The 22,958-nt window shown below is 34.3% G+C and overlaps 4 protein-coding genes across 7 annotated transcripts; 2 read left to right on the top strand and 2 right to left on the bottom strand.

The window, feature by feature from the left end:
* LOC105158811 (BTB/POZ and TAZ domain-containing protein 3) lies at positions 1,505 to 6,589 on the top strand. Of its 4 annotated transcripts, none has more exons than XM_011075690.2 (6): positions 1,505 to 1,658; positions 3,170 to 3,542; positions 3,781 to 3,911; positions 4,348 to 4,654; positions 5,405 to 5,718; positions 6,367 to 6,589. In XM_011075690.2, exons 2-6 carry the CDS (start codon positions 3,216 to 3,218, stop codon positions 6,512 to 6,514), a joined length of 1,227 nt encoding a protein of 408 aa, XP_011073992.1. In that variant the 5' UTR covers positions 1,505 to 1,658; positions 3,170 to 3,215; the 3' UTR covers positions 6,515 to 6,589. The 4 variants fall into 4 exon arrangements, with proteins under 4 accessions (XP_011073992.1, XP_011073991.1, XP_020548219.1 ...); XM_011075689.2 differs by lacking the exon at positions 1,505 to 1,658 and adding an exon at positions 1,665 to 1,821; XM_020692560.1 differs by lacking the exon at positions 1,505 to 1,658 and adding an exon at positions 1,870 to 2,066.
* On the top strand, positions 8,319 to 15,447 carry LOC105158810 (corepressor interacting with RBPJ 1). The gene is made up of 5 exons (XM_011075688.2): positions 8,319 to 8,612; positions 10,659 to 10,760; positions 12,231 to 12,372; positions 12,444 to 12,490; positions 15,009 to 15,447. The coding sequence occupies exons 1-5, from the start codon at positions 8,526 to 8,528 to the stop codon at positions 15,222 to 15,224; spliced, it is 594 nt and encodes a 197-aa protein (XP_011073990.1). The 5' UTR covers positions 8,319 to 8,525; the 3' UTR covers positions 15,225 to 15,447.
* LOC105158809 lies at positions 15,851 to 16,764 on the bottom strand. The gene is made up of 2 exons (XM_011075687.2): positions 16,527 to 16,764; positions 15,851 to 16,248 (listed from the first exon to the last, which is right to left on the bottom strand). Exons 1-2 carry the CDS (start codon positions 16,676 to 16,678, stop codon positions 16,017 to 16,019), a joined length of 384 nt encoding a protein of 127 aa, XP_011073989.1. The 5' UTR covers positions 16,679 to 16,764; the 3' UTR covers positions 15,851 to 16,016.
* On the bottom strand, positions 18,069 to 21,774 carry LOC105158808 (60S ribosomal protein L5-like). Its single transcript, XM_011075686.2, has 9 exons — positions 21,655 to 21,774; positions 20,781 to 20,850; positions 20,577 to 20,668; positions 20,167 to 20,293; positions 19,934 to 20,013; positions 19,718 to 19,834; positions 18,889 to 19,023; positions 18,623 to 18,792; positions 18,069 to 18,389 (listed from the first exon to the last, which is right to left on the bottom strand). Exons 1-9 carry the CDS (start codon positions 21,655 to 21,657, stop codon positions 18,275 to 18,277), a joined length of 909 nt encoding a protein of 302 aa, XP_011073988.1. The 5' UTR covers positions 21,658 to 21,774; the 3' UTR covers positions 18,069 to 18,274.

Genomic DNA, 22,958 nt, shown 5'->3' with positions numbered 1-22,958 from the left:
TTCGATTGAGCCCCATGTATTCTTTAAATAAATTATTTATCACTGCATGTGGAAATTTTTAATTCAATTAAGTGATTTAAAAAAACGAGAATTCATTTTTATATTTATTTTTTCTTCACGAAATTACCCCGTTGATAATTAATTAATTAATTAGTGAAAATAATAATTTATGTGATGTGATTCATTTGAATGTAAAAGCAACGCACGTTTCACAGTAATCAGTGACCGTCCAATCTTGGCTTCTAGTAGCCCACCTCTGCCTACCCTATCTGTCACGTGTCAAGCTCCCATTGGTTGAAGGCTTGTGCTTGGACGCCGGCCCTGACGACAACTGTGGGCCCCATTGCCTGTGCCTGTGTCTCGAATCCCAACCACAGTCCAAATGTTGGCCCATCCTTTCATAGTCTCAATCTCTCAATTTCTTTGGTCCTATCAAAGATTCTTCTCTTCAATTATTATATTTATTTATTTATAAATAAAGAATTGGATCAAATACTTCCAATATTTTATTTATATATTCGAAATAATTTTGAATTGTGTTTAGATATTAAAATGTAGAGAATTCAATTCCTAATAAAAAATTAAATTAAATTAAAATTTACACTCGATTGATTGATTAATAACTTATTGCAAATCAAATAATTTTTAATATGCAGGTGTTGGTCTACTTTATAGTTTCAATCCCATCAATATGTGGGTGTTGGTCTACTTTTATAGTAATGATTGGTTATTAATTATACATAGTTGATATTGATAATTGAAATTCATGATATAACAGTAACCAATTTATTTAAAAAAAAACAATTAAAATAATAATCCTTCTTATTAAGTTCAATTTTTTTCATCTATATGCAGCCTTAGAATTTCTCCTATGAGTTCATAGTATAAAATATTCTTGAATTTCAATTAAAAAGAAAAACAAATTATGAAAAACAACATTACATCAATCTAATAGAAATAGCTAAAATTGAGGGTCAAATATGCAATAAATGTGCCTAAGATTTTAGTGTACAAATCTGATTTTATAGTTCAATTCATGACTATCAAGACTTTATATGAATGGTCACATATCTTTTAGTTCCACCTAAACAATAGTCATCATGGTAGTGATTGATGTATGTACAATTTTTTCCTATTTCTTTATTTAAAAATAATAATTAATTTTTATAAATTTTAATTTTAAACATGCCACAAGCTCTAATGATTTTGATTTATGACAACCCTCTTTGTTCATGAAATGGAAAAACATTTTGGATTTCTTAAGTCTCCTCCTTATATTCAGGGGATAATAAGCAAAATTTGCAAAACCAAATTCTCATTATATTAAATATTGGTCTATATTAATAATAATTATTTATCAATTATATATATTTGATATATAGTAATTATCATACCAAAAAAAGACATATATTGATTATTAATTGAAATTTATCATGAAATTGTCACAGATACACTTACAAAAATCCTCAAAATCTTGCAAAGATGGATACAGTGCAGATTCTGTCACCAGATTTCAGTGCCAGAAAGAAACAATAAATGCCACACAAGAATCCACTTTCAGTCCTATGGAAAGCAAAAATACAGTTGCCTGACTTGTAAACCACCCCACTACCCACCACCCACCACCTCACAGCCAAAACCTTCTCTATCTAGTACAGGTGACTCTCCACCTTTTGCATTACTTTTCACCAAAAATTGTATTTGTCTGTAAATTTCTGGAGGACCATTTTGGCATTTTCCCCTTATTTTTCAAGAATATGTTGTATTTCAATCTTTGGACGAGGAGATAAAGAATTCTTGGCATCTGTGACTGTGTTCTTGGTAAGCTTCAAAATGGGTTGTTTCTCTTGTCTACTGCTACTGCTTCTTTGTTAGCCTCATGTCGAATGCTTTTTTTATATATATATATAATTTGGTCCTTTTTCTTGGAGTTTGATTGTTTATGTTTTGGATTGATTGGAAATCCCATGAGAGCTTGATGATTCATATGAATGTTTGAAAAAGTTTTGATCTTTAAGAAATGGTGGTTGTTTTTTTCTCATTCTTCTTGGGACTTGATGTTGCAGGTTTGGATGTTTGGGCTGAGTGATAGTTAATCTGTTCTCAAGTGTTCTTCCTAATATTAATATGAATTTAATAAAACTTGCAATTGTTTTCCTTGAGTTTGCTGATTTTGTAATTGAAGATGTGGTTATATTGGTTGGTTCATCATTCAGGATTGCTTACTTGTATCTACTACTGTATGAGTTACCGGTGAATTGCATGCTTTAATTTTGAGTGCGTGTGTTGTCGCTTGTGATGGAGATACAATTTAAGAACAAGGGGTCGACAATCGGTATCGACCTCAAAAATATAGGAGAATTTCTCAGAAGAAGATGGATATTAGAAGGATCATTTTGTTTAAATATAGGCACAATGATTCGCAAACAGAGTAGGACTTCACATTTATTAATTTTTCGCCACTCTTGGACATTACATGTTTTTTCGAAATTTATTTTGAATAAATGGTAGGGGTCTACGCCATATCCCCCATCTAGAGTTAAACATGCTTTTACTTTGATCCCAAATGCTGGAAAAATCATGTCTTTGAATCACTGTTATCCAGATTGTATTTACTCTCATGTTTTGCCTTCTGAATTTTCCAAATGAATGAATTTAGCTTTCAGGAATTTCATTTTCTTTTTTTCGTTGAGAAAGGAATCAGCAGACTGCAATTCGATGCAAAAACATATAAAATCTTATGCCTTTTTGCCGAATGCTACTATGTTGTTATCAATTGGCAAACACTTCTTGATCTTTTTAACATATATATGGGCATATGTATCATTTATTTATGTTGTTTTTAATTTGCTGAATCAAAAACTAAGATCCATGCGTACGTATATTTGGCAGTACATTTCTTCCCATTGAAATTCTCTTTCTCCAAGGAGGGGGGCAAAGGGAATGTAGGTGGGGACCTGAAATTTGTGCTTTCTTAGTACTTAACCAATCGTAGTCCCTTCGGATGGAAGAATTCTTAGGTTTCTCCTCAAGTCACTTCATTTCTTGTTAAGAGAAATTCCAATTCTTCCTAGTGCAGTTAATTCTAATTGTAGCTTTTGTACTGAACTTGCTTTTTGTTGCTCAATTTTGCAATCTTGAATTGCTTATAAAGCTTCGTATAATGCAGGATTCTGCTGAACAATTCATTCAAGGCAAGCAAACAGTAGTTGTTGATGGGCTCACCAGCTGTTGATATTTCCTGGCCATCCTCTTTCATCGAGTCTTTTGATCGGCCTTTCGATATACAGATTGAGGAAGGGAATTCATCGACCGCTTTAACTTATGTTGATGATACAAAGTTGTCTTCATTTCACCATCATAATATTCCAAAACCTCCTCCGCCGCCAAGGAAAAATTTGAATCGAGGACTTGCAAAGCATTGTAGCATTCCTCAGGAAACCAAAGATATATGGGACAAGCTCTTCAAAGAGGGGTATGGAGCCAATGTGCATATTATTATGGAGGATGGAGCGATTATTGCCGCTCATCATTGCGTTCTGGTTAGTATGTGATTTTCCTGTTTAACATTATAAAGTTTGGCATGCTACTCCAAAGAGCCATGTTCTTGAATTATATCTTTTTCATTTTCGAAAATTTGGAAGTCATCAACAGAACTAGCAGAAAATTCTTTGGAGAGATCTGGCCTGGCATTTTTTTTGTACTAATTCCTGAGACATAGGTTCCTTTTGTACTGGTTATAGCACTACTTACTGGTTTCCACTTTTCGTTGTTCTGCAGAGTGTTGCGTCGCCAGTGCTGGGGAATTTGCTGCAACAATCAAAAGTTAAGAGTGGTGTGAGATATATAAGGATTCCTGGAGTACCGTTTGATGCCCTCCGTGCTTTTATCCGTTTCCTCTATTCATCTTGGTACAGCAAAAAGCTCGTTTTTCATATTTTCTATTTTCATTTCTGAGTTTGTATAGTATCAATGTCTTGATTGATTATTTGATCAAGTTAGATATCACTTTGTCAATAGCATAAGCTCCAGTACGTAATTCCCAGAAACGCAAACGTTTTGTTCTGTTCCCCCTTTCTTTCCAGCATCAAGTTCCAAACTTATGTCACCAATAAATTTTTGTTTGAGCCAATGTATGTATATTTCAGTATCTTTTCGGCAGAGCTCGCATGATTGTTAATCAGCTATTCCGAACCATCCAACTACAAAAACATAATGACTTAGATATCAAGTTACGATCCGTATTTGGTGCTTGAGTTATATTCTAACAACTGTTAACATGATTTTCGTTTTGCAAGTTGCTATTTGATTCTCTGATTCTGACAATATTTTTGTATCCCGGTGCAGTTACGAAGAAGAGGAGATGAAGAAGTTTGTTCTCCATTTGCTTGTTCTGTCACATTCCTATGTAGTACCATCTCTTAAAAGACTCTGCGAGAACATTCTTGAACACGGTTGGTTGACTAATGAAAACGTCATAGATGTACTGCAATTAGCTAGGAGTTGCGATGCTCCACGACTTGCCCTCATTTGTCAACGTATGGTCGTGAGGGACTTCAAATGCATCTCCAGAACTGAAGCATGGAAAGTGATGAAGCGTGCTAATCCATCTCTAGAGCAAGAATTATTAGAGTTGGTTGTGGAAGCTGATTCAGTGAGTTACCAGTCTACATCAGAGCAACCTAATAATAGTCTTTTTTCTATAATCACTTGAATGCATGGTCCAATCACATTAAATCAAATAATTTTCTCATGAGTCTTAGCATGTTAGATTTCCATTAGTTCAATGCCACCTTATGTATGCAAAATCCGCCTTATAATTCAGTAACCGGCAGATTGTTAAATATGCATTCACTAATATCTTCATGACAAAGTCATTTTGCATCGGCAGTTTAATTGTTTCATTTTGTTCTTTCATTTTACTTGTAAACCTTGAGTCAAAATTCTGTTTATAGTTCAAAGGTAATCTTTTGATGTAGGAATGGTGTGCATCTGCGGAAGTGAAAAATTGAATGTCATACATGAGCTATTTTCTCAGTTTCTTGTTTGCGAATATTTCAATGAGATAATTTCATACACCCTTTGAAGTTGTGGTATATTGCAGAAAGATCCACCAATTCTGAAAAATTACACTTGCACCTCCACAGTCATGTTTTAGATACGGATTCCCACTTACTCGCCGAGGCTTCAAGGGAAAATCTATAATGAAAAATATGACTGTGGGGTGTAGTGTGATTTTCAAAATCGGTGGGGTTGTTTTGTCTTTTGTTACATGCGTGATCCTCCGAGGTGTTGGATAATTATCTCTATCTAACACTCGAACTGGTGAATTTGTTTGCTTTCGTTTCTGTTATGTTTACTATAGTCCCGGAAACAAAAGTATCTTAACTTTACCTTGTCCTAGAGAAAACAAGATAGACTGAAGAAAGTCGAAGAGAAAAAGGTATACCTCCAGCTGCACGAGGCAATGGAGGCTCTGCTTCACATTTGCCGTGATGGATGCAGAACGATTGGGCCTCGTGATAAAGTGCTAAAAGGAAGCCAGGTGCCATGCGGTTTCCAGGCGTGCAAGGGTCTTGAGACTCTAATCCGTCATTTCTCCGGCTGCAAGACTCGAGTTCCCGGTGGATGCATGCATTGTAAGCGCATGTGGCAGCTTCTTGAGCTACATTCCCGCATGTGCAACGACCCCGAATACTGCAAGGTCCCTCTTTGTAGGTAAGTTAGCAGCTTTATTCTCTCTACAGAAACTAAGTGATTATTGTATAAATTTATTCAATAGCTGGTTTGAGTAACAACTTACGTTCTTGTTTCCGGACCAATAAATACGATCTTACCAGAGCTTCGCTCGATGAAATACTGGCCTAAGAGTTGTTCTACGGTTTGATATGTAGGAAGGCTGTATTTTTATATTAATTCATCGTAAAAACTACATAAAGAAAAAATGAAGTACACTTGTTTTAACTCGACTCTTTTTGCATTTTTTTGTTCGATTTCACTGCACTTTGTCTATTTTTCTTTCGTCTTTGTGTTTCTGTGTTGTAGTTTCTTGATATATGTGGAAGAATTATGTGGTTAGATGAAATGTCGAACATTTATTTATCTATGGCTCTGAGAATTCTGGTTTCGATCATTCTTTATTAACTTGTCACGAGGTTTATTTCGTGCCAGGCTGAAAATTTTTAACATCATGTTTGGATTAATGAATTTGAAAGTATAGATTTCAAATCCTTCATAACAAATCTTTTTCACTTGTCTGAGCAGAAGGAATTTCACATCCTTCGACTCTTATTCTGAAATATACTTTCTGGAATGCAGTCATTTGAAATACTTTCCTTAAATCCTGTTTCTCTACATGGAATTCAGGCATTTCAAGGTGAAAATGCAGCAGCAGAGCAAGAAAGACGAGGCGAAGTGGAAGCTCTTGGTGAGCAAAGTGATTGCAGCAAAGAATGCCCAGAAACTGTTGTCATCTCAGAGGTCGAGTTTCCAGCGACCGGATTGCAGATGTTAATCGATGTTCATAAAAAGGGTATGGCCGATATTTTAGCAGGCCTTATTCGGATGTAAAAATCAGTATAAATTAGAAGAAACGACGTGAAAGGTATAGTAGAATTGAAGCTTGGAGTGGCCTAATGTAGCCCAGAACGAACTTCCATCGTTAAATAAAATTGCAATTGCGACATGTTTTAGTAATGAGATGGTCGTTTAGCATCGCTAGTGTCGTTTATCAGAATGCACGCATTCTGCTAAAATATATGGAGCAGAAGGGATAAAATTTTCAGAAAGATGAAGCAGTCAGTCTTCAAGCTCTAAGAAGAGGGTGTTTGGTAAGGTTATTTGTAATATCTTATAAGTTTATACATCATGTAAGATGTTTTTCGAACTTATGAAATACTTTTAAATAGAAGCTACTAAAGTATTTCAATAAACTAAAAGTATGAAACTAATAATTGTTATTAGTTATACGTGACATATTCAATATATGTGCATAAAAAATATAAATAATTAAATATCATATGTTAAAATATTTTGTTCTACGAAAACTGAAATAATGAAAATGGTTATGATAAAAAATATATAATTTTGAAATTGAATAGTTGGAGCAGGAGAAAGAGAGTAAAAATATTAATTAGAAATAGATAAGGGATAATTATACGTCCCTTTCCTAAAGTTTTGTGTACTTACATGTAAACTCCTTATAATTTTAGAAATTATATTTAGTACCTCTAAGGTTTGTTTTTATCTAATAAAGAAGTCCTTTCATTAGTTAAAATTCATCGAATTTGCTGATATTAACAAAGAAATCAGAAAAAAAAAAAATCTATATCTATTAAAACATCATGATCTGAGCTCATGGCTTCTAATCTCATCGACATATTGGTGTTATATCTATTTTCATAGTGGTTATTGGTTAGTTTTAGATATTTAATTTTGATCATTGATATATTGATTGTTAACTAAATTGATGATGAATGTTCACATAAAATCCGAGTCCCTAAAGCTACAAGAATGAAAAAATATGGACAAATGAATTCGCTATAAATTTAAATCAAAAGTTACAATTTCCAAGAATACAAACTATCCCTTAATTCTTTTTTTCAAGTGTCGATCCAAGAGTTGGAAGCTTCTTCTTAAATTGAACGTGTAATATTCTTGAAACTTTGTGGGACAAAATCATAGACTGCATTGAAAATATATTATAAAAGCTTTTAGGATTTGATGCTAAGGACAACATGGAACCTCGTGGTTTTAGTGCTTCATCGTAGTGAAGAATTTTGAACTTGAGCTTTTAGATTTGATGTGTGTAGTATGTGGTGGATACCCCTTTTTTACAAGCATAACATGAGCAAGGGTAAGGTAGTCTGGGCTCATTTTTATTATATTTGAACACTAGAAGCTATATTATATGTTTTAATTCAATTAGCCAATCAAAAAATAAAAGCGAAAACTGAATTTATCTTTGATCTATCAACCAGGATGCATAAGACCCAAATTTAGTGCGGATGTATTGCAAATTTATTATCCTAAATATGCGCAAAATAAAATTTGTTAAGAATTTTAATTTGAAATCCAATTATCGGCCAATGTAATTTTGACTGATAATTTATTCTAAAAACATCTCAGTTTGTAATTGTACTCGATTTACTAAAAAATAAAGCAATTATTCTAGATTCTTATTTTATATATATAAAAAAAATGTTTTGTGTTTTTTTTATGTTTGTGTCCAATCAAATTGAATAAAAACATAGGGAGGGAAAAAAAGGAAAAAATAAAGGCTGGCAAATTATTGATTTATGTACCGCAGAAGTTTTCAGTAATTATAAACCTGCCCCAAACACCAGCCTCTTCCCTCACACAACTTGCGCACTGCAGAAAACCTTCAAATTCATGCGCAATAATTTCTCCACTTGTTCATACAATCAGAAATTATTCAATTTCTTTCTTTCTCAGACAATTCTCGTATTTACTTTCTCAAATTAATCTTTTCTCATTTCTAAGTGTTCGAAAATTATAAATAAAAAATGGGGAAAAATCAAGCGTACAAAGCGATGCAGAGAGCCCGGCTCGGCTCGAGCTCAGCCGGGCCTGAAGAGGTTGAGGATGGCATGGTTCGTACCCTTTCATACTGGATTGTTTATAATTCTTGTGTATTGCTGCTTTTTTTTTTTTTTTAATATTATTTAGGGGAGGCCTGGTTTGTGTAGATGGTTTAGTTGGTAGGAATTTGAGTTGGAATTTTAGAAGTTGGTGGGTTTTAGAAAGAGGGGATCAGAATTATTCTTGCATTAGTAGGATGCTGAGATACAGTATTGCAACACATGAACTAGCTGGGTGGTTTTATTAATATAGTGCTGAAGGAGTGCGAATTTAGGGTTTTCTTTCTTTTCGAACTATCATTTAGGTATGGGAATTCAGGGCCCTCCTTGTACACTTTTACTTTATTATGGGTTCCCCTCATTTTGTGTTGAAATCTTTTGTCCTTCTGCCAATTGGCCTGACTTAAGTACAGCTCTAAGTTGCTTGGTTAAATTGTAGATGAACTGACTGAAGCCGTAAAGTATTGGTTTCTTTCAGATTAAAGGTTAGGTGGTAGAGATTATGTTGAAGAACATAATCCAAATTTGGATCGAAGTGAAACAGACTGTGTACATGGAGTAAATTTTTTTGTCAATGGAGAAGTAGGTAGTTTAACGGTACATTGAAGATTTGCAGTTAGGAGATAACTAAAAGTGGGTTTTGTTTATTATTGTTATTTTACTTAAGACTCAATAGTTTATAAAGAATGGGATATCAAGAAAATGGCACACCAAGGATATGGTGCAGGAGGACCATGTGCTTGTACTCCACCGGTGCAGATTTTGTGAACCTCCCTGCTTGGATTCTTGTCAGTTGGATTTCAGTCTTAACTTAATAGCGCTGGATTAGTTCCACTATTATATTGGTTTCAGCAGTTCCGCTGTATGTTTGTTGAATTGCAAGCTTGTTATGCTATATCAGTTATATTGCAAAATTCTTTCATTTAGTATAACCTTTGGAAGATTGATGATATCTTCACAGCAGTTTGTGCTGGCTTGTGTTATCTTGGATTTCCTTTATTTTACATAACTTATTTGCTTCTGCATTTTCCCTTTGTAGAGGAAAGTGTTTATTGTTTGATGTTAGAAAACACTAAGTTCCTAGCCCACCTTTATAAATAGAAGGACATCCCTAGAAAAATCTTTGTTCTTCTGTCCCTCCCCCTCAGTGGAACAAAATTTTGGAACTACAACTACCCTCATTAGAGTTGATGTGGGTTTAAGGATTAGGGCTGGTGTGGGAGGTGGAGAAGTGCTTTCAAGGTTTTGCTTGGTTGATGATGAATCCCTTTATACATAACAGGGTTATTTCTCTATACAGTAATAAAACCTGTAAGCATGGAAAGAGAGGTTATGAAGAACAGTAATTGAATAGGATTGGATTTTATTATTTATTTTTTTCACTTTTGAAATAGCCTCTGGTGGGAATGGAAGAGGAGGATTCATGTAGTTGCCCCTGGACGAGTATGTGATATTTTGTTGACATGAGTTAAGTTGAATGTTACATATTGTGCTTGGAGTATTGTGATTATATTGCCACGCGTTAAACTAGTTTCTTATTCCAAAGCAAAGACAAGCTCTTAGGTGTGCAGGACTACTTATTCATAATGTATCATTTCTTGTTCCAATTTAGAGTTTAGAGATTCCTTCATCCTATATAGTTCTCTTGCTAGAGATATTGATTACATACTACTAAGATAAGAGAGTAATATTATGGTTTAGTAGATTATGCTCTGCAACCAACCCAAAAAACCCAGTTTTGAGAAGGAATTCGTTTCTCGTGAAGACAATCTAATTTCACATGGGCCATTTTACCAAATAATAGGAACCAAAGGCTGGTTTTGATCTTCCGCATGAATTTAACAGTTAGATCTCAGATTTTTGGGTAAAAACATGTATGTTCTATATGAGACAGTTCAATAACAGAAATGATGTTTGATACTTGCAATGTTTTTAAGTACTTCTATGCAGTGTCTTGTTAATTAATTTGTAAAGGTACTTGATTGTTTAATGACTTCTAGAATCGTGTTCTTTCTCCACTCTTGTGTGTCTGGCATCTTCTGATGAGGTGAGTCGCAGGTGGATGGTTCATTTCATTCACCAGAGTGGCATGCTGCTCGTTTGGCAAGTCTCAAAACTTCTCATACAATTACATGGGAGGAGTTCAAAAAGAAGCAAAAGGTGATTTGTAGGTTACATACATCTTGTCCTTTATTTATGTCACCTTAATCTCTTATCCTTTTTATCCTAGTGATTTTGGTATAATTTTCTCCTGGCCTTATGAATTAAGATTTGGTCAGTCTGATTAGCAAATTCTGTAAAACACTGGAAATATTGGAAATTTACTCAATTTTATTTACTCAATTTTTTCATTCAGCAGTTATAACACATTGAAGTTATTAATAATTTTGGGGCTGAGTGACAGAGATCATAATTTCTTCTATTGGAAATTAGCAGCATGTGCTATTTGGATAATTCTCATATCTCATCCTATTTCATTAAGCACTTACTTTTTGTAAAGTGTAAGTGGGACTTTGTGGATGGGATGATCAAGTGAGAAGAGATCGACAAACACTGTTCCACACATACACATACATATATATATGTATTATTGGATGGACCATCCTACAGATGGTGTGTGGCTGAGTTCCCTTTAGGCGCAAAAATATAAGCTCAAGATGCAATAGGTGTTGGCTGATCAATTAGAGAATATAAATCTCAATGGTGCCCAGGCCCCAGCCAAATGTTGTTTTAACGTTTATGATTACCCTACTTAGATCTAGCAAAATTACCGTTATACAAACCATAGCAAAGCTGATCCAAGCTTCCTTGAAAACTGTTGGTCATTTCCATACTCAACTGTTTCATGTTAACATCCTTTTATCTTTCCTTGACTATTACCTGTATTCATTAAAACCTCAATATTTTTGGGATACCAATACATGAATGCACGAAAAGCGAATGAAATAGTGTGTCAAACTTTATATAGTGAGAAATTGACCTACATGCTTTCTAAATACTTGTAAAGGTCAACCGTGGCAATGTACTCTGAAAGGAAAAATGTGGCATCAATGAAGATTTAAATTTTTTTCTAACATGCTGGATCATTGAAATTTCGGTTTGCGCTGTCCACTACCCACCACAACTTCAACTTAAGACAGGACTTACAATTTCCTCTGTGTTGCTTTCCTTCTTTTCCATCTCTTGCTTTCTATTTTAATGTTCTCGTCTTGACCCTTGAGATTTCCTAAGAGAAAAGAATTTGCGGTCTCTTTAATTGGCAATGATAACGTATTGAAGATTATTAGCACCTAAACCAGAAACACGCTCACCTGATCTCTTTATGTTAGCCGCTGGTTTGATTAGGATAGACCATAGTCTATGGGTATCAGTTTTCAAGATTGTCTCTAGCAAATTTGATGCACATAATATCCTTGAGTTGTTGCTTCCTTGAATCCTGGTCAGCTTCCTAAATCCTAAAAAAATCTTTTGAGTTACTCTTTAGAAAATCACATAGCAGAAATTAACTCTAAGGTTCACCAGTCTCAGTAGCTTCTAGCTGGAACTGATTTTTATCATGATTGTGGTCTTTATTTCACTTTTGTTATTTGAGCTGTACATCCACCTAGATCCTAATGGTGTAGTTGTTAGGAAGAAGAAGTGAGAAAGGGAGAGTTGGAAGCAGATAAAGACAGGATGATGAGAGAGTATAGGGCTCAGCTAGATGCTGAAAGGGCACGTAAACTTGCACATGGGAAGAACCACTCAAGCAGCAGATCCAACCGCAGAAAGGGTAATGAATTGGTTGAAATAGTCCTATATCCAGTAGGCTGCCTTTGATATGACTCCTAAATATTCTTGCAGATAAAAAGGAGAAAGATTCGAGGAAACATACCAGCAAGAAGCGAAAGGTGTGTAAACCATATCCCTGTTTTTCACCCATATATCGTGTAACTGATAATTTATTCTATGTAACAATGTTGAAGTTGCAAATGGGGGGCTTGGCAGCATGTTCTATAAAGAGATATCTTTAATTTCACTTTTATTGATAGATTTGCAAAACTTATGCTGACTTTTCAAAAAATTGATAGTTACAAGTGACTTGCCCTTCAATATCTTCATATGCGCATCCTTGTGATGGTCAAAATTTATCCTTGAGCATGCAAAAGAGGCAGTCATCATTTAGGCTCTGTATTCAGTAAATTTAGCAAGGTGATTCTATATAAAAGAACTATTACACCGGACTTGTAGAGTAAGACAAGAGCCTCCGCTACATAATTCCTTTGTATAGCGTCCAAGTTCCATGTTTTAGCCTTTAAGCAGTCTTCAAATATTAAAAACAATTTGCAGGCTTGAGGAAGATTGCTGACAATTTCTTCACTTCTCAGCTAGTTCAACTACAAGCATTTTTAACTAGAAATGCCACATTGCAAACTAATTGTGAATTTACTGATCCTGTGAACTAAAGATGCGCCATAAAAAACCATGTCTTTTGTGAGGTATTGATATTGTTTTGAAGCTTTGTATTCAATTAATTTTGCAAGGTGATTGTATATAAAAGAAATATTACACTGGACTTGTAGAGTAAGGCAAGAGTCTCAGCTACATAATTCCTTTGTCTTCAATGTTTTAGTCTTTATGTAGTCCTCAAATATTTAAAAACAATTTTCAGGCTTGAGGAAGATTGCTGACAATTCCTTCACTTCTCAGCTAGGTCAACTACAAACATTTTTAACTTGAAATGTCACGTTGCAAACTAAATTCTTGTAAATTTACCGGTGCTGTGAACTAAAGATGCGCCATAGCAAACCATGTCTTTTGTGAGGTATTGATGTTGTTTTGACAATTCCATCTAATAGGCATATATCTTGATTCTCTTCTTAATTAGTATACTAGAAAGTAAAAAGATGAAATTATTTGCCATTTTCTGTTTTCAGTTTTAACTTAGATTTTCCCTATCCACAAATTGGAATTCAGTATTTTCCAATTAAAATCATCCTTTCCAGTTTCCATATTAGGCATGTGTAAGAAGGCCTTTAGAGCATCATGGCCATCCACCCTTTGAAGAATGAGCAGATGCATTAATTTTCAACATCTTGCTCAAACACGCAAAACGGGAATCGACTAGACAATTACTTTCACTGTCTCTCGTAGCCTATTTACATTCTAGTTATTGCATCTCATGAACCTACTACATAAACAGACAAGACAAAAGAAGATTTAAGATAGAGATAATTACACTTTCCTCCCCTGAGGTTTGGTTTAATTACACATAGACCCTTGTGGTTTGGTAAATTACATCTAGCATCCCTAAGATTTGCTTCCCGTCTAACAAATAAATCCCCCTATTGGTAAAACTTCACCGAATTTGCTGATATTAACAAAAAATTTGGAAAAAAAAATCTATATTTACCTTCAATTGACTTATTACTGATTTATTGCATGTCACCGTTACAAGGGTAGTTTAGTCGGAAAAAAATTATTTCACCTACAATAAGCCAGTAATAAGTCAATCAAAGGTAAATATCAATTTTCATTCAGTTTTTTTTGTTAATATTAGCAAAGTTGGTGAAACTTGACTAATGGAGGGACTTATTTGTTAGACGAAAGCAAACCTCAGAGGTGCTAGATGTAATTGTCCAAACCACAGAGGGTCGACGTGTAATTACACCAAACCTCAGGAGAGGAGAGTGTAATTATCCCTTAAAGATAATGAAAGAACTGGTTGCTGTTCACCTGTTAACTGGTTGAGTTTCTTGGTCTTGATTAGCCATTTTGTAGGTCCAAGCAAAGTGATCAAATCGGTTGATCATGTTGTTTCAGTTTCGAGAAAAAAGAATTGTACCCACTTCATTTAGTTAGTGGTGATCTGCATCTTGATGGAACGGATGTTTACTGAATGTCATAATCGTCCTGTTTTTTATTCTTTACGGAGAAATTTTTATATTGGTTTATTTCCTAGACTTCCTTCCCCTCCCACCATACCCCAGAGGAGAAGCAAGCCAGAAAAAAGGGGATGAGGTGGGTGGGATAGGAATAGTACTGGCACCTTCGCCTTGGAAGTGGCTTTTTCTAGTTTCTTTATAGTTTATATGTTGTACGATATGTTTGAATAGTTAGCAATAGATGTATTTTCTCCATGCTGGATATATTTACTTGACCCCCCTTAGAAAGTTCAGTCAAATTGTTTTTGTTTGTCATATAGAAATATATCCTTTATAGTGTAACTGTGGTTTATGTATTTTGTTTAGTTCTTTACTGTAACATGAATTCACTAATCGTTATATCTCCTCATCACTGATGATATTTCACGAGTCAGTCATGTAAGGTGGAAAGGCAAGTTCTACATTTTCTTCCTTGAACCAATTTTACTTGCATACAATGTTATTGGAATGGTAACTAACATAATATTTGATACTTGACTTTTAGCATTCGAGGCGATCTTCAGATTCTAGTTCAAGTTCATCATCAGAGACATCAAGCAGTGATGAAGAGAAGAGAGAGTCAAAAAGATCGAAGTCAAGGTTGAAGAGAAGGAAGAAAGAAAAAAAGCATCGATCCAGATCGAAGCACTCTAGCAGTGAAAGTGAAGAGGCTGATGGACCCTTACCACTTTCTAGATTCTTTGGGAGTGTGAAAAGCTGATCTTGTGTTTGCCATTTACTGTTTATTCATCTTTCTGCAATAGTGTAAGACTTCAATTCTTTTCTTAAATCCTTCCAGGGTCGAGGTTCTGCTGTTCTGTTTTGGCTATATACACTGGCTGCATAAACAGTCTCGTGAAAATATTTAAGGCCCATTCTCTCATTTGTGTAACTTTTGACATGCCACAATCATCTATCGCAATTACAGAACCTTTGAAATAGTATCATGAGATGTTTCAAGGTCAAGCTGTGAAAACAGTTCCCTCTCTCTCTCTCTAGTTTATGCTTTCTTTCTGCAAAAGAGTTGCGGAAGGAAGTTGGTTTTGCTAAGTGCATTTTCTTCTAGCTAACCGACATCCTTCTGCACATCCAACTTTTGCTTGCTTGGCTTTAGAAATGATAGTGGTTTGCATAGCCATATGTTATTGAATGCAAGAAGCACTTTACAACTACTCCTCTTAGTACTGTTAATTTGGAGAGCTCTCCAACACTTAATATTCGAATTTACGCACCTGAATTTATTATTATTGTCAGATTCAATGTTTGATATTCATATATTTTGCTCACTTGGCGTCTCAAATGGGACGTGCACCGTGCACGAGTGGATGTGAAAATCAACTCCTTCGAAATAATAAATGTCTACTCTCTACTGCGGCAATAAACTTCGCACAGAGATTTAGCAGCAAAAAAACAAAAGGATTATTATTTATATTGCCACATTTTGCTCTGATTCCACAATCCTTGGAAATGACCACAATGATCTTATCTAGCCTAGCTAATGAAGGCAAACAGCCTATTTAGATGGCTCTTGAATGGCCTTTCCTTTTTCTCTTAGCTTGGCAATGGACTCTTTCATGGCTTCCTTCCTCTTCTTGCTGGCCAGAACTTTTGCTGTCACCCCAGTCACATTTGGGTCCTTTTTCTCTTCCGGTGGAGGTGGTGGTGGCCGTCTCGCTGCCCCCTTTGCATTCCCGCCACCCACACTCAATCCCAGCACCACACCTGCCAACCCCAATGCAACATTCCTGCATTTCACAAACTCCTCTTTCAGTAAATTCAAATTTTTACAACATATACAATGTGGTCTTTTTGTCCATTACAATTAACAATGAAAGGCAATGTCATTTAACATAGTACAGAAAAGATCAAGAAAGATTCATAAACATAGATTAAAAAGAAAACTCTTTCTAAAAGGCCATAGAACCCAAAAAAGCAAGAAAACATCTCAAGAATTGGACTAAATCAAACTCTTTGCAACCACTCAACCACATTCATTCCTCAATGTCCAAAATTACACACAAACCTCCTTTGGACATGTCTTTCTTGATCAGAGACAGTATTACAAGTGCAGACTTTGTTGTGGAATCTTGGAGAGCCCAAATGAGTTGTTTTCCTTGAGAACGCAGAGATCAATGGTTTTGCTGTGGGGGGTGTAACTGCGGCTAAATGGGCCATTTAGTTTTTGTATGACTCTGGAGTCTCCTTATTGTCTGGTTTTTTTCTAGATGAATTGACATTCTTAAGTGCAGAAAGGAAAATAGTTTGTGGATAGTGTGTGCATTTGCATCACTTGATTGAAGTGGATGGTGAGACATCATTGGTTGTTCTTTGATAAGGTCTAAAATTTTGTGGGCCCTCAATTTTCTCAAATTTTGACCTACCCCCATGTGTTTTTCTATTGTATATTGATGGTTGTGTTTATCTTGGAAGGGATAGGTGCCAATAAACCTTATTATGAGTTGTGTTTGACACCATGAGCATATTCTGATTTTGAGGGTTTTTGGTTAAATTTATTTAAAAAAATCTTGTAAGTTGATAAGTTTTTATACGATATTAGATTTTATTTCTCTTCTTACCTTTTTCATTTTTCTAGTGGAGCCCGTTGGTAAAACGATGTCGGGTATACATTGAATTATACAATTGTAACTTCTTTTTCTTTTTAATGAAACTGTTACAATATATGATGATTTTTAAAAATTAACATTGTATATTAAATATTTATAATTAATCGATATCTAATATTACAGTGAATAAAAAAGCTATTAAAATAAATTAATACCAACACATTAATGTAATTTAACCCATAATCATGGGATCTTCAAGGCTAAAAGCTATACATACATATGTGTGTATATATATAAATAGAATTTTTCGTTACTAAATTTCCAGCTTGATACAAAATATGAATAGTTATATTTACACACTTAATCAGTGATTTGTTTATACAAATTATTTTTGCTTTTTAGTTAATTACACATATAGTCACTAGAAAATAGTAATATCAACATTATCTATATAAATCATCTCTATTTTTTTAACAACTATACATACATCCTCAAAAATATCTATATAAGTACAAATATTCCTATGAGTTTACTATCAATGGTGATTTTTTGTAATTATACCAAAAATAACGATAGGTCATGTCAACAAATCATAAATCAGGGGTTGAAGATGTATTATTCCTGCATCATTATAATTTTTATGTTCTTTGCTTTTGCCCTATATGTTGATGAAGAAAAAAAATTGTCTATGTAATTTTAATTTTACATACATTTTTTCAGATACTGTCATAGAACTATTCCTATCATTACGAATAATCCACAATATTAAAATTTTAGAATACAGTAATAGCAAATGATGCTTTTTTTTTTAATTTGGTATACTTTTCTCCATGAAATGAATATAAATATAATTTATTTCCTATTCATTGGCTTCAAAAAATAGTCATCATCATTCTTTTTTAATTTATTGAAGTATTTATCGTTTTTTATTATCTTGAGTATTTTCCTGGTATCACATTAATTATTCAACCTCAAGAAGCACTGAACAATGCTGAGCAGTGTAGGAAATAAACCAAGTAATGTAATTGCATTTCACGGTGAACAAATATCCAATGCTAGTCTCACTAAACGAGAAATCCAAGCAACAATACTAGTAAACAGGTTCTCCCAAAATTGACAATAATTCCAGGTATAGAATTCCAGTTAGCAGTAGGTGTCTCGATCTTGTAAGGAAATAGAAGTTGCAGAAATTCTTCCAAAAAATCTCTCACTCGTCATCCTCATCATCATCTTCATCAGCCCCAGCAGCAGCATTGAGAGCATTTAGGCGTTCGATCAATTTAGCCTTTCTTTCCTCGTATGTGAGCTTCTTCAAGTTGTACCTGAGCAAAAACAGAAGAATAAATTAGTCTAAGCATCAGAAACTTTCTCAAGGTATGGCAAGAAAAGTGATGAAGTGGAGCAATAAATCCGCTGAAGATATCTAATTCACATAACAGACTTCAGACGGTTATAACAAACACTGAACATAATTCATTCATCATAATGCAGCAAATAACAGGATGGATGAAGCGAGTTCTAGCTAAATGACGAACGGTTAAAACTGTCTCCTTACCTCTTGTGTTCTTTTGGTGGCTGTTTCTCAGATTTCTTAGCAGTTGGATCAGCACGAATGGCTGCATGAACTTTCTTGTAGAGTTCCTCAAGGTTGTCTGGCTCAAGTCCTTTCTTGACATATAAACCGAAATGTGATTGATACTTCTCTGGTTCATCTTCCATCAAGGTCTAAAAAATGTTCAGAAAAGGGATAACCAGAGGTTGAGTCATATTTGCACTTCTAATATTAGTGCTTTCAAATTACTAGACAAAACTTCAAAATACCGTCATATATGATGCAACATGACCACCATAAATGTACTTCCTGTGAACCTCTGCATCAAGCTGCTTAGAATCCTTAGAAAATCCAGCAAACCTCTTGTCACTGTGAGGAATATCTAATCCACCGTCCAGTGCACCCTGTAAAAAGTAGCCAAAGTATATTCAACACATGTATCATTCAAAAATGTGCAGATACTTATGGACAATATGTTGCATACAGATATCAAATGATCACAATCAACAAATAGTGCCAACATAGATGGCATTATTTGCTGATCCAGAACCAATTAAGAAAACATTCATAGCTCTTAAACAGGTCACAACTTCAAAACAAGGCAAAAAGAACCATAATGAAACAGCTGGAAATCTTACCAATGGAACTTAAATCAATTCAAGAAAATAACCAGAAAAAAGATTCATCAGTAAATAGCACAATACCAATTTTCAGATTTTAACTCAGCATCATTTTGGACTAGACAGCAAGTTCAATCAAACTAAACTACTACAGTTTGCTATACTAACTTCACCTAAAACACACTGGCCCTCTCTGACTTGGGAATATTCAGAAATTTATAAACATAGATGTAATGCAGGCATAGGAGAGAGGTTCCACATTCCTTTATGACATTATACATGTGCACACATCATCATATCAAACGCGTTTATATCATACAATCTCTTTCAAAAGACACAATATCAGTAGTAGGATATACTTGGAACAAGTACGGAGCACCATCTTGAAGAATTGAATGTTTTCAAACAAACTAATGAGATACTAGAAGATACCAAAGGGATGCAGTCAACCATGCAAGAAAAAGGAAACATTAATTACCTTCAGAGCACCAAAAACACGATTCCCAGTAGTTGTTCTAATTAGGCCAACATCAAGTAGTGCACGGAATGGCCTTCGGCTCTCTGCCGGTTCAACAGAATAATCCTCTCCAGTAGCCTGACAACATATAGGTCTCAATAAATAGTTCGTGCAAAGGAATTGTCATGAACAACAAAATCTAAACTGACAAGAGAACAGCGTCATGATCTGCTATACCTCCAGGTTGCCTTGGTACTCATCATCCATCTCAAGCTTTTTCAGGACACGGCGAGCCAGAAGCAGCCCAGTACAATAAGCTGGTCAAGCATTTGCCATTAGGATTTCATCCACAAATGCAGTTTCTCAAGTTCATTATCAATCACAAAAAGAGATGAGGTAGATTCTAATTTTACTTCACTCCATCCAACTTTAATTTTTTTTAGAGGGAAGGCTGTCAAGGGAGAATTTACCTGCAGCATAATTTGAAAGACCAACTTCAAGTCCATAGTGAGGCAACTCATGGGCATATGCTGCAGCCAGAACCATATCTCCAGTGATACTAGCGGACACTATTTGTGCAACAATATCTTTATTCGTCTATAAGAACATTAAGGTTAACCCTGAAATAGAAAATTTTAAGCATAGTTTCAACACATTATATACCACTTCACACCATCTGGGTTTGGTAGTGGGCATGTAACCCATCCATACTGCAAACTAGAAGGGCAGAACTTTTGGCCTGTTTCGAAACATAAACTATCACAAGTAAATCTGCTCTTATTAACTTCAACCTTAAATTGTACCCTACGAGGCAGAAAAAAGGGCTAGATAGAAAAGATAACAAAGTATGCTTGTTGGCATTAACTTATGATCAGGATACAAATCGCACGACGAACCGGTACTTGGGAGTATTGTACTTGTTCTTGTCCTGGTTGATTAGACGAATCCTAGCCCTGTAATCCGTTTTCCCCTCTGGATAGTGATAAAAAAACATCAATCATAGAACACCATAACCACAGAAAACTACTACATCAAAACCTGAAACTAGAGAACATAAATGCAGAACAAATGGATTATACTGTACCTCTCCTTCTCTTATATTTGACCTGGTATCGCTTAAAGTATGCCTTTGACTTTTGTGCTTTGACGAAGGCCTGCAATGACAAGAATTTTACATAATAAAACATCAGCCCATTTAACCTGTAGAAACTACATAGGCATCAACATCTATCGGTGAGCACACAACACCAATACTAGCATCAGGGAATAAAAAAATCTTAATAAATCTTAGCAATACCTAAAAAGCTACAGAGTGTGATGATGAATAACATCAGAATACAATTCAGAGATTGCAATGTAAAAACTAAGCATATCTAGGCTAATACTTCCTCACAAAACATATCAAAAGAATCCTATCTAAACAACAGACATGCAATATCAAAATCCAAAAGATGCATATCAAATCAACAGTCAGAAGGCATAGGTGTTTCAACTATGACTATTTCAAACCAAAAACCCACCAAATGATCGTATTAAGAAAAATCACAACAGTTAAAATCCCCAATTTCCTTTCCGTTTCACCATCCCAATTCCCTACATTTTAAACTCAGAAGACAAAAAAAAAAACAATCAAGAAATTAAGACTTGTCTAACCAAATTCGATTTTCTCAATCCACTCCATTTCCCCTAAATCACAACAAACAGCAAACAGCAGCTAGAATGCCAAAAGTCCCTCCCTTTCTGCTTTTCCAAGCTACACATTTGGAACCAACTGAAAATGAAAACTCCATAATTCAACAAGAACACTTTCAGGTACCGGTCCTTACACAACAACAAATGCATCCAACATGACACTTCCCCCACAAGCAAACTTAACTCAAGAAATCACACCTAAAACCGAGCATGCGAAGATCAAAACTAATAAAACGTAAGAACAGAAGGGTTAAGATAGAGCTCACCATTGTTGAAGTGAGAGTGAAGCTGCGTCGTGCTAGTGAAGAGACAGACAACAACGTTCGGCGAAGGATTTATAGCTAAACCCTAGAAACTCAATTGCGAGATCATCTAAATTACGAAATTACCCTTCTGGGTTGACAATTGGGCTACAAACGATTGGCCCAGTTAGGAATAGTTAGTGGCCATACACATGGGCTTTCTTAATCTTAATTATAAATAATTACATTCACATCCTAATCTATGGTATATTTACACAAACTACCCCTATCTTTTGAGTAATTATATAATATGTAAACCATCCCTGATATCCAAAAACGTGAATAGATTGTGTAAATAGACCATACGTCAGAGGTATCAATGGATAAGATAAGACCCTAACCAAGCTCATAGAGTAACTCTAAGACCCAGACCTAATGAATATTATTAGACCAAAGTCAAACCCAAATTTATTAAAAAATCTAATTTGGGTTGGGTCATTACCCATCAATACCCATGGGTTTATTTATCCAATTTGGATCCAAAAAATATATTTATTTTTCTTTGCTATTCAATTGAAAATTTCAATTGATCTAACTTCACGTAAACAAATTTAAAAAACTTAAGACATCGTAACATTATTTGTTGTGTAATATTTTTATTATATTATTTTGTAAATGATATATTATTTAAAAAAATTATAAAAAGATATTATTTATAAATTAATCTTAATAATTTTAAATTTATTGATAAATTATGGGGGAGTTAAAATTCGAATAATCAGTCGAAAACTGACTAAACTGAATTTTTGATTCGTACCGAAAATCAAACCAAAAGTTCAGTATGATTTTCAATTATTTTTTAAAAACAAATTGATACAATCAGTCAGTACGATTTAGTTAGGCCAATTAACCATACCAACCGAATAACCAAAATTAAAAAATATATTTATACAATATATTATAGTTTTATAAAATATATAAATTATGTTTATAATTATAAATATATATTATATTATAATAATTTAATTTAATTTCTACCTATTTTAAATTTAAAATATACAAATAAAAAATTATTAAATTAATTAACTGACCGATTTTTTCCTTACGAATTTAGTATTTTGGTTATTAATCGAACCAAATCAAAAAAATATTTGGTTATAATCAAACCTTATAATCGAACCGAATCAATTAGTTTAGTTCAACTTTTGGTACGCCAAAACTTTTCATTAACCGCAAAATCAGTTTGGTTTAGTTTGATTAACCAAATTGAGCTCCCCTATAAATTATGAGTAAAAATAAAAAATAAAAGAGAAAAAATTAATTAGTAT

Source organism: Sesamum indicum, linkage group LG3 (assembly GCF_000512975.1).
Source record: "Sesamum indicum cultivar Zhongzhi No. 13 linkage group LG3, S_indicum_v1.0, whole genome shotgun sequence".
Lineage (NCBI taxonomy): Eukaryota > Viridiplantae > Streptophyta > Magnoliopsida > Lamiales > Pedaliaceae > Sesamum > Sesamum indicum.
This window is presented reverse-complemented; position numbering and strand designations above follow the sequence as displayed.